We start from the raw sequence: 12,260 nt of genomic DNA, 5'->3' as shown, positions 1-12,260 counted from the left end.
TTTATTTCAGGTGAAATGCACCGAAAAATGGATTAAAACGATAATCCACATTTAATTGAAAGTCATACACTGTTAGCTTGTTTTTTTTTATAAATATTCTGGTAGTAAACCGACAAGAGATTTTGATTTTTTATGATAAACTGCAGAATGGCAGAAATAATTAGCGAGTTATTGTTATGGTACACAATTAAAAATAAATCGTTAGAATTAAAGCGAAAAAAATAATATTTCTTAATTTTTTAATTTTCAATTTATGCAGTTTTTGTATTTTCCCATAGGAAAATTCTGATGGAGATATTTAAACAATTTCAACGACATCCTTAATTATTTGAGCGATAAAATAAAAAGAAAATGTCCCTCCAGTTTTCCATGAAAAATTCATGATTGAATAACTGAAGTTTTCCATGGAAATTCTCAGACATAAATTTCCTCGGTTTTTCCGCAGTAAAAGTTTGAGTGGTAATAAAATCCGGAAAAAATTAAAAAAATTCATGGCCAGGAATCTTGTAGAAAAAATTCCAACAGCATGAGTTGCACAGAAATATGAACATCAGTTTTTTTTTTCAAAGGAGTGTCACCAAAGTGATTTGAATTTTCATATAAAATGTTAATAGAAGTCCAACAGTTTATTTCGATTAGCGGAAACGATAGAGCTCATTCAGAGTAAGACTAACATAAACTTCATCTAATTATCGTGATCATCAATTTAATTATTTCCTCAAGTCCAATAAAATCTTTGATGAATTTTAATTTACCCCCAAAATCTTCAACTTTCTGCTCCGATAGAGACCTATTAAATTTCTCTGCCAAATAATTGTTCAAGAGCTGTCTACGCCTTCAGCTGTTCCCCCAGAAGACTCTCATCGGGCGATTAAAGTAATAGCTCTGCAATCCCTCATGAATGACGCAGAAACTCGCTAAAGAAGGTACAAAATAGCAGCGAGTGAGAGGAAAAAAAGTGGTGATCCTGTCAAAGATCCCAAGATTAATCATCCCTTCGCGGTTCGGAGAACTTTCCGCTCTCCTCCCATTACCCTTATTACCCAAGTCCTCGATAATTCATCCATTCCTCCCCCTCCCGCCCCTCCAAATAAAATACACGACTGTATGTTGTAGATTCACTTGGCAATATTCCTCCCTTTTGCCTCCTTTTGTCATGATTAACAGTTTCTGCTGTTAGCCAAAAGTCGTTGCCATGGAGTTCACATACACTCTAGTACCACCTCCGTCTGAACATTGGCATCAACACACTTTGACGCATTAGTCGGGTGTTAACACAGAGAGGCATTGAACATCCAAATTACTGGCGATCTGGGAGCAGACGTACGCAAAATAAAGAATTTGAAATATTTTGAGGTTTCTCCATTTTGTCAAATGCTTCTGCTTTAATTTTTTCATTAAAAATTTTCAATGTACCATGATTTTGATATAAATTAATAGAACAATTTTTCACGATTTAATTTTTTTTAAATTTATTTTTGCTAGTTTATTTATTTTTTTCTGAATTTGACACTGAGTTTCTGCGAAAAATACGCGGAATATTCGCTTTTCATACGATTGTTCTTGTTAAAACATTTTTTATGACAATTTCCCAACACGATTTGTAAAAATTCTCCGCATTCTATTTCTGTATTATTATAATTTTTTATATTTAAGAAAGTACATGAAAAATATGACGGCATGTTTTTTTGTAAAATATTTTTGTAAAGTTATTTTTTATTGAAGGATCCCAGAAACTTATTCCACAGAATGGGGTGTAATTTCCTGAGAATTAATTAGCGTTTTCCATGAAAATTATTCGTGCGTGTAGATCGATAATATAATGACTCAATAGTAGTTCAGTACAAAATAAATAAATTTCTAAAATTGTTAAAAAATGTTGCCATTAGACGCTAGTGAAAAGGTAATTTCGTTCCTCATGAATTACAAAAGTAACCACAATTTACCAAAGAATAACAAATGCACATTATTTATTTACCAGTCCCTGTCCATGAATCATACAAGTTAATGAACAAAAGTATGGGTGAGTGGAAGGTCGGTTTTGTGGGCACGTGGCCCACTGTAGGTGTGCGAGTGGGAGACGAAAGTTCAACGCGTGCGCAAGCAAATGTTACCGAAAATAAAATTGTTGAATTTATATTAGTTCCCGTTGAATTTCGTTTATTTGTTGTTCCCGATGACAAATACAATATTGCCTGAGTTAATTTACGAGTCATTAAATTATTTATAATTGCAGTGAAAATGTGAAACGATTAAAAAACCGTTAAAAAGTGTTTTTAGCGAAAGCATTACCTCTACCTCTAAGATTTTAATTAAAAAAATTAATGAATAACAATTTAAAATTAAACTTAAAAATGTCAGAAGGTGACCTGTCAGTCTCACAATTTAGTCCGCGAAAAATATGTAATTAAATCTATAATTAAACTGAAAGCCCTTCAGATAATGAAAATTAAGGATAAAAAAAATAATTGATCATTGAGAAGTGAAGGGTGAAGCCCGGAGAACGCTGACATGTACGAAAAATAAAGAACATCGGTGAAATATACTTGAGGAGACAGATGGGCTGATAGTTGTTGTTTCAAGTCTGCCAGCAGAACAGAGTCAGTAGTGCGCGGAATCCCGTACTGGGAGGACCGTTCTTCGTTATTTTCACTGAGTATTCAGCACGAGTCGACAACTCCGGTAGTTTATTGTTACAATCAAAGGTACATAAGGTACTAAAAAAATGTACAATAATTATTTAAAGCCCTAGCTAATTACTCAAAGTACTTGGAAATTTCGGTGAAGTAGACGTTTTTTTTTCAAGTCCACTTGTCATTTAATTTAGTACTTTTAGTACTTTTTTTTTCTGTTGATTCCCAGTTATTTACCAGTGTATTGCCAGTGGTCATGTTGTCCCTACTATATATAGCAAAAGTATAATTAAATCCTCTTAGAGTATTGCCAAGTGAATGCTCGAGGCTTTTCTCCTTATGTTGAATGCAACCCAAGTCTCATTAAAACTCGGAATAATTATTCGGCTGTGAATGAAAAGGGGGAATTATTTACCCGGTTATCGGGTGATTTTAACAGAGCTTGAATTATCAATCGTTGATTATTGATTGGAGGGGATGGCAATGGGGGAATCGTTCAGCAAATACCATTAATTTTAGCGGTATGAGGAGGAATTCGGGGTAGGGTTGCTTGAGGATAAATTGGATGGGAAATTTTTGCGAGAAGTGTCGGTAAACATCGACTCCCCAATAAAATTAATTCTTATTCCCCTTATTTTTATTCATTCAACACACCTATTTGTCATTAAACATAGTCTAACCTGCGGGCATTGTCCTCATGTTTATGCCGGAATTATGTAATGACAGTCGGATAGCAATTTTTCGGCACGAAAAAATGATAATCAAACATCGGTTATTTAAACAAAAAATATATTTCGCTTTCATTCTGGAGTTCCACTCCAGAATTCTCCCCCAAATACATCTGTTCTGTCTTGAAACGTAGTTCAACATCCGGAGATTGTCAGCAAACTTATGCTGGAATTATGTAATAACAAATCGGATGGGAATTTATTGCGATGAAAAAATGATAGTCAAACATCAATTATTTATAATAACAAAAAAATTCGTGTTTCATTCTGGAGTTCGACTCCAGAATTCTCCCCAAAGACGTCTGTTCTGTTTTTTTTTAATGGTCCAACATGCGGATTGTCAGCATGTTTATGCTCAAATTATGCAATAACAATTGGATAGGAATTTTTCGCCATGAAAAAATGGCAATGAAAAATCAATTATTTAGAGAAAAAAACAAATTTTGTATTTCATTCAGTTCCACTCCAGAATTCTCCCTAAAGACATATCTGTTCTGTCTTTAAACATCGTCCAACATGTGGGTTGTTAGAATGTTAATACCGAAATTATGTAATATTGTTATTATCGGATAGAATTTTTTTTGCGATGAAAAAATGATGATCAAACATCAATTATTAAAAATAAAAAAAATATTTGGTTTTCATTCTGGAGTTGGACTCCAGAATTCTCCCCAAAGACGTCTGTTCTGTCTTTAAAGATAGTCCAACATCCGGAGATTGTCAGCATGTTTATACCGAAATTATGTAATAACAATGGGCAGCATCGGGGGAATGATTTGGGGAAAAAAACATTGATGAAGACGAGTGGGAGATCAAGTGTTAGTTTATTTTCGGAGCATCGGGCTTAACACTGTTGCCAGTACTTTGACTTGTTTGTAGCCCTGTGAAAATTGCATCCACTTTAGAAGATAAAAATGATAATTTTTCTTGGACTACGGGGAAACGCAAGTCGGTGAATCTAATCATCTTAATCACTTTGTAATTTCATTTTCGGAAAGTTCTCCGCTGTAGACGCTGTATAAATAGGGCGGCAATGAATTGAGGTCAAAGATTTACAGTACAGCATGATGGGGATAATTCAGAGTTGAATTTGCCGGGTATGCAACATGTTAGCTCTGAAAATATCTGGTCAGTCGCTAATGTGATGGACTTGAAAAGGAAATTTCAAAGAAATATTCTAGAGAAAAAAATAGGAAAGAATATTTTATTGGAGAATATGCGGAGAAATTAATCTTGTGAATTTTAATCGAGTGGACGGTTTCCTAAAGATTTTTTCATTCAATTCAAATTCCGTCAATTTTTTTTCAAGAATAATTTTAGATCCGATTTTGTAATTCAAAAATAATATCCAATTCATTTAATTTTGATTTTATGCGGATTTATGTCGAGAATAAAGAGTCTAATTGAATTATTAACGCAACGGAAAACCGAGGAATTTGTATAAACTCATCATTAAAAAATTGTGCAACAATTATGAAAGAAACCAAAATTATTAACAAGAGGTTATCCCATATTTTTTTCCATTCACCTGTTCAACTTCCCAACAAATAATGAACTTAATTAAATAAAGAAAATGGCGTTCCCTCAGTAAATTGTCATGAATTTAAAAAATCGAGACGAAAGGGGTCACCAATTCGCGTTAAAAAATCGTTAAAAGGGTTTTATTCATAGAATTTGAACATTAATGTTCCAGGTAATGAACAATGTAGGCCTACGCTAGTTATTGACAATGCCCCATAAACTAATACAAGTGTAATTAATCCAATAAGAATCACAGTTGCTGAAACGACAATGTCAATCAAGTGGTACAAAAGTGAATTACCAAAAATATTGAAAACAATTTGCACAAATAACGGTTTGTTATCAAAAATTATCAACGATGAATTGCGGCCTAAGCGTGATGTTTGTACACCCCAAATATACCAAAAGGTGTTTAAAAAATCCAGCGATTTTACACGGGGATGTACGTTATCTATCCGGCGGAGGAGCTTCTTAAAATCTACGAGAGTCCAATTCGTTCACTGAATTATTCACCAGTTACAGCGAAAAATCGTCTCAACGGTGAAGCAACGAGTGCTACGACCGGTACAACATCACTCGTTAATAATTGTTCAAGTGATAATGCAAACATTGATATAAAATCGTTGAATAGTTTAAAAAGTAACGGCAGATCTAAGAGTGGTAAAAATTCAAGATTTTTTACATTCGAGTCAAAAAGCACGAGGAGTGGGGAGAAGGAAAACTCGAGGAACTATCCAATTATGCAAAACAATCGGAGTAACGGGGAGGAGGGATGCAACCCTCTCAAGGAATTGACACATGCCAACCTCAATGAATCTCTCAAGCAGCACAATGGGAACGCTCTCAAACTTGTACAAACTGGTGAGTCGTGAGGACTATTGTCATTTTACTTGGGTTATTTTCAGCTTCATGCAGCACATAATCATCTACAAATCCAGGATATTAAAATAGTTTTCAGAGTTGAGCCTTTGTGTGGATAAATGGTTAATATTGAGAGGGAGAGAGGGATTATGGAGAATTGAATTTTTAAGGGAATTCTCAACTGAGTTACAATGGAGTTCTAACGACAATTTAATTTTTACTGATAATTTTTGGATCTGAATTCTGCTGAACTGTTTTTTGATAAAGATCAATCGAAAATTTCGATATTGTGAAAGGTTTAGTTTTAAGTTTTAAACTAAAAGGATTGGAATTCAAAAAATAGAAATTCAACTCTCTTTCATTTTCATTTAAAATTGTTGTTAAAAATGTTTTTGATGTTAACAATTTTTTAGACATTGGCATTGACAATTGTCATTTCATTATTTGAGGAGTATTTAACTTTTTATTTTAAAAAGAGGCAGTTATGAGAAGAAACTGGGATTTTATTCATTTTCAGTGCATTTTAATAGATTTTTACTGGAGCTTTGATGGGAATTTAATTGTTGATGAATTTTTCAACTGAATTTTCTGATGTACCATTGAAATGAATACTAAAAGCATTTCCAGGAGAGAACAGAAATGAAAATTTTAATTTTCACCGATTTTTAACTTCACGAGTTCTGAGAGTTCTGGGCACTCAATAAAACTCCTCATAACCATTTTCGGCTCAAGTGTCCGGGGCGCAGTAAAGTTTAAAAAAACCATCCCCCGCAATCCAAAATTTCCAGAAAAAATAACGAAAATCACAAAAAAACAAATTAAAATTAAAACTAATTTAATTCCAACAAATTTGATTTACTTAAATTTAACATAATTCAAATTAATATAATTTCTTCTTCAATCCCACCGATCTCTGCACTCAATTCCAATGAAATTTCACCCCTACAGTTAATTACATCCATGACCCAGGGCAGGAAAAAATTCGAAAATTTCAGCGAAAATTTTCTTTAAAGAATCTCAATAAATTTACACTGAAGTTTCTCTGAGGAGCCATCAACTTTGTCAGGTAGACGAATAAACAGCGTTGCAGGCACGAGGAATAGCCAGGTCATTTGACACCTGCAGACATATATATAAAATATTACTTATTTAATAAAGCAAGGAGTCTGGTTGCTACGGTAACTGTGAGGTGAATAGGCAGGGTATTGATTCGCCCCACCTGAATTCAGGTCAACCCCTGACTAAACACGTTTTCTGTATGATATCCGACCCATGGAATTTGTGACTTTTTTTTTTCACTCCCTCTTGTTTGTCAATGCGATACTCTTTGTAGTACCATAAATATCGTGCGTAGCTTATAAATATAGGGCGAGAGGGAATCTAGTTATGCACGTCAACTCCGTGGGGTGGAGGGGGAGGAGGGGGAGATTTTTCCACATTGTGGGGTAAACAGGCTTCATCGGAAATGGGATGGAAGAGGAGGAGGGGGTGAGAAAAAATTATGAGTTGTCGACATTATGAGTTATTGGATTGTCCTATTGATCGGCTCGTTATTTTTATTTGCGACTTGTTACGATGGCTGTCTTACCGCTTCGTAAATGCGATGGAAGAACTAATGGAATTATTATTTAAGAGGAAATATGGAATTAGAATTTTGGGGCTTGAGGTGTTACGCACGTGGACAAAAATATTCCGTCAGTTAACTATTTTTCCGATAAGCATTTATAGTGAATTTGTAAAGGGAATTTTTGGCTTTTGATTGGCTGCAACAAATGTGATTATAAATATTAAATTTTTTAATAATAGGAATCTTTTTTCCTTGACATTGAATTCAATATAAAGTGATTTGCGAATTAAAAAATTTTTAATATTCAGATTTTCTAATCACAGGAAATTTTAACTTAATTATTTTATAAATATGAATGGAGATAGGGGAAATTTTAATGTCAATTAAAAAGATTTATGTTTTAACATAATTTTTCAGAAGCTTTGAGGGAAATTCATGTCTGATAAAAATCTTTTGTTAAAAATTTTAAAAAATGTGCTTTGACTGAAAGGATTAGGGAAAGGGCCATATTTTTTGCCCCAGAGGGCAGGGACGGGATCATAAATGCGATGTAAAGACTAATGGAATTGTTATGTAAGAGGAAATATGGAATTAGAATTTTGGGGCTTGAGGTATTACGCACAGAAAAAAAATATTCCGTTAGGTGAATATTGTTCTGGTAAGACTTTATAGTGAAGTTGCCAATGGGATTTTTGACATTTAATGGTCGGAACGAAATGTGATTTTGAATAATATTCAACGTTTTAAATAGTATTAAAGTTTGTCACTTGAAATTAAATTCAATTTAAGTTGATTTTTGATTTTTTAATATTCATAATTTTCTAATCATTGGAAATTTTAACTCAATTATTTTATGAATAAGGATGGAAATCGGAGAAATCTAATTCTCAATCAACGAGAGTTATGGTTTATCATAATTTTTCAAAAGTTCTGGGGAATACATGTTCTGATAAAAATCGTTGGTTAAAAGTTTGAAAAAAATGTGCTTCAGCTGAAAAAATTGGCGAAATTGTCATATTTTTATTTCCCCCAGAGGGAAGGGAAAGGGACCTTTTCCAATGGTGAGGGCAGATCTGACGATGTATGGGAATCTGTGAGGATGAGAGGATTTTTTATGAACATTTTGTGAATGTGGGGAGAACTCAAAGCTCGAAGAAAGATCAGAAAGGGCACAGCAACCCCTGGTTAGGGTTCTTCAGACGGGAGATAAAGTGGGTAAATGTGGGGGTATTTATCGTTTTTCAGGGGAGGTATTCCGGTCTTATCTGGGAATGACCCATTCTCTTTGGTGGAAGTGAAATGGCTGAGTAATTAATCTTTGAAGTTCAAGGGAACATCCGTTAAATTTTCAGGGAAATTTCGATTTTTTCACGTTCTGAGCAGAATGAGAAGTTTCATGAGTAGCGTAATTTTTAATTTGATTGAAATTCATAGTATTGGGAATTTCAAAACCTTTGTTATTTGAATTTCACCATTTGGTGAACAAATATCTGTACAAATTACTTGTTTAAAACTTGTCGAAATTTGAATTACAGGAACTATTGATTTCTTTAATAAATAAAAATAAAAAGAGGAATAAAAAAACAAATTATCTAGTGAGAGAGAGAAGGATTATGAAAAATGGAAATCGTAGGACCATTTTGCTCACAAGTTCCAATTGGAAATTCAATATCTAGCTGGAATTTTCGAATAAAACCTCCAGTTATTTACTTATGAAAAATAAAAGCCCAACTACTCCTTTAATTTCAAAATTTCAAAAAATCTATAACAAATATTTGTAGCAAACAAAGACAAATCTAGTCAGTTAAAAATATGAATAGGACATAAAATTTTTTTCGTACAAAAACTTATTCAGTCCAATTGGAAATTAATTTTTGATAAACAATTAGAAATGTCAACTCCAATAAGGAACAGAAAAAAGAAAATTTTTGAATAGAAAAAAATGATCAAATGAAAGAGTAAAAAAATCCAATGAAATAAAAGAGATGGAGCTTAGAATAAATTTTGGATGTTGAACTAGCAACATTGAAGCAGATTTAAACAAAAATAAATCCACATATCCACACATTCAATGATAAGAATAAATGGCAGTCACGCATGAACCTTCTCCGTCCGACTTGCATTTCCGTCCTCACATTATATTGGAATATTTCCAGTGGCCGAGTTTGCCCAGGAGTTGGGCACAGCAATGGATCTTCATGGAGCCAACATGCGGCGACTCGTCGACGAATTTCGTAGTCGTTCAGGCGAGATGCGGGGTGACATAGGGGGAATGAAAAGAATCTGGGAGAATTTATTGCGACAGGTTGAGACCGATGCCTCATCGCATCTTGATCTTGCAATGACGCTCAAACAACTGTCAAGACCGGCATTAGAGGCCAGTTTTTCAAAGAAACTTCAGTCGCGAAAGGTAAAATCAACGTTAAGGAGGTCCAAATAGTTACGTCAAAGGACCTCTTTTTTTCCTAATCATTTTCAATAAACCGTGCATTCATTATTATTATTGTCCATTTTTTTATAACAGACAACAGCAAAAATTAATTGTTGCGAAAACTGCCAAAAAATATTTCTCCATATTTTGATTAATTTTTACCCTTGACACTCGTCATTGCTCCCTCCGATGAAAAGGTGGTGACGCTGGGTGTTATTGATGTGGTTGACACGTGAGTCTCTTATAACCTCATCCAACATTTTTGTGAGACCCGAATTTGATAAAAGTCCTGTAGATTCATGACTTATGTTGACTGAGGGAAGACTGGAAAGGGCGTTTGGCACAAGCTAAATCGGAGAAAGCTTTTCCAAAACTGCCAGAGGAAAAAAAACTCAAGAAGATTCAGGTCAAAGTCTGATGAACGTCACAAAAATTCGTAGAAATTTTATTGTTGATAAATCAACTGTTAATTTAAATATTTGAAACATTCCACCCAACAAATTTACGTTGACATTCACGTTGCACACTGTGAGGGAATGCCATGTTGCCAAATCAGTGGAGCCACCGGCCCAATACGAGAATTTTCAGTTCAATTTTGTTCACTTATTTATCTCGAAGCTTATATTTTGCAATATTCGAAAAAATTCTTGAAAGCACAACGAACAAACTTCTCACGATTATCCATATCAGCAAACGTTCTAAAACTATCAAAAATTAAATAATTGAAAAGTATCATAATTTATTTATCGAAATTTTTTTTGTAATATTTGGATACCTTTGAAGACAAATAGAATTCGACAATCCACTAGGAAATTCTCCAATATTTTTCTATAAATTCCCTATATGTAAATACTAACAATAATAACAATAATAATAATCTAAATCAACTTATTATAGTAATAATATTATTATTATTGTAAATCTTTGAAAAAGCGTCAATGAAATTTCCCCCCTCCACCCCAGTACAGCATTAAAATTGCATAAATCCCCCCAGGTATTCGGTCACCGGGAGGGATACGAGCAAGTGGTCTCTAAAACTGAAGAAAAATTGCAAAAAGCCCGTGTGACCTACCGACGATCCTATGACGCATTTTTAAAATGTGGAACGGGGGAAAACCCAAGTGGATCATCAACAACAGATGACGAATACAGTAGTTTACGACGAGCCTACCTGGACTCTCACAACGTCTACGTTCTCCAACTGCACGCGACCAATGCACTCAACGAATACTACCAATTGCACTGTCTTCCAAGTTTACTCCGTGAATTATCCGAGATATACGAGGAACTGAGTAATCTCGCGTGCAAATGTATAACTGAAATATCAGAAGCAAGTACTGAACGTGCCTCAGAGCATTCGAGACGTTACCAGAGTCTGACAAAGGAAGCACAAGCCGTTGTACCCCAGAGTGATCTTCAATCATTGGCGAGAAATTTATCATCGATATCGGCAGCAAAAAAACCACCACGAAAGCTCTTCGTGGCGCCTGCACCAGCTGACCAAATTCCCCCAGACAGAGTGAATTCAGTGCCAATTTTGAAGGATGAAATTGTTCCAACTGGAGCACCAAAGGATCACGAAACATTCGAACAGTTGCGTCGGGAAGCTGACGATTTAACCTCTCAAATTAGTACACTCAAGGAGGCCCTCGATTCAACAACACGAATGCAGCGCAAGTCAATATTCCAACAACAAATTATTGGATATAAATAACAATGGGTGGCGGTTTGTTAACCACAAATAATCTCATTACTGGCTCTTTTGTTTCTAGAAGCGCCGAGGGAAAGCTCTACACCAAAGTCGCTGAGCTACAGGAGGACATATCGATGAAGCGTTTCGACCTTGGTGTCGCTCATTTGCATCTTGCTTCTGTGCAAGCGCAGGTAAATTCTTTGCTCTTCAACAAATTGCCTCTTTTCTTTCACAATGGGCCTTCGTATTTCACCAATTTTTCTATTCTCTAATTTTAATTCTACATCATTAAAATTATCTGGGATCTCTTATGAAACGCGAAAAAACGATGGTTTTTATGTCATGTCTGTGTATGTACTGGGAAATTAATAATTTTGGAGATTAATGTTATGAATTTTCAACTTATGATTAACCTCTACTTTGATGCGCCCTTTCAGCTTGATCAGTTCAGTAGTTCCTGAGATAAAGCAACTTTTGGAAAATTCGTTTTTCCTCAATATCTCAAAAACTATTGCAAGGGTTTCAATTTTTCTTTCAAAATACTCGTCTCAGTGAGTCCTATCTGTATTGAAATACCCCCATTTTTTTCGAGATATCGTCGTTTTTAAGTTTTATCATCCTGAACGGTGTCAACATGATAAATTAACAAGAAAGAGAAATAGCGTGTTGAAAGTTTGTACACTTGTAATTCTCATGACATAAAAGGCTGCTATTTTGGATGGGCGTAATCGGCCAGGGGGATCCAGAGATATTGCACCTTCTGCGTGACTGAATTGCCTTGAATATCTCATGAACCACTCAACGCATTTCGTCTCACTGGGCACCA

General features: G+C 34.6%; 1 protein-coding gene across 11 annotated transcripts in view; it reads left to right on the top strand.

Annotated features, from left to right (window-relative positions):
• The first annotated feature begins 2,061 nt into the window (after positions 1-2,061).
• Stacl (Stac-like) overlaps positions 2,062-12,260 on the top strand; it is a 31,458-nt gene continuing 21,259 nt past the window's right edge. For 3 of the 11 annotated variants that reach the window (XM_064123292.1, XM_064123287.1, XM_064123288.1), the window contains exons 1-5: positions 2,066-2,714; positions 5,055-5,743; positions 9,467-9,720; positions 10,736-11,418; positions 11,514-11,625. In XM_064123292.1, coding sequence (XP_063979362.1) covers positions 5,323-5,743; positions 9,467-9,720; positions 10,736-11,418; positions 11,514-11,625 — 1,470 coding nt within the window. In that variant the 5' untranslated portion in view covers positions 2,066-2,714; positions 5,055-5,322. Of the gene's footprint in view, positions 2,715-5,054; positions 5,744-9,466; positions 9,721-10,735; positions 11,419-11,513; positions 11,626-12,260 lie in introns of all 11 variants that reach the window. The other 8 variants (XR_010299164.1, XM_064123293.1, XM_064123284.1 and 5 more) reach the window with 8 other exon arrangements.

The sequence above is a fragment of the Diachasmimorpha longicaudata genome, chromosome 6 (genome assembly GCF_034640455.1).
Source record: "Diachasmimorpha longicaudata isolate KC_UGA_2023 chromosome 6, iyDiaLong2, whole genome shotgun sequence".
Lineage (NCBI taxonomy): Eukaryota > Metazoa > Arthropoda > Insecta > Hymenoptera > Braconidae > Diachasmimorpha > Diachasmimorpha longicaudata.
This window is presented reverse-complemented; position numbering and strand designations above follow the sequence as displayed.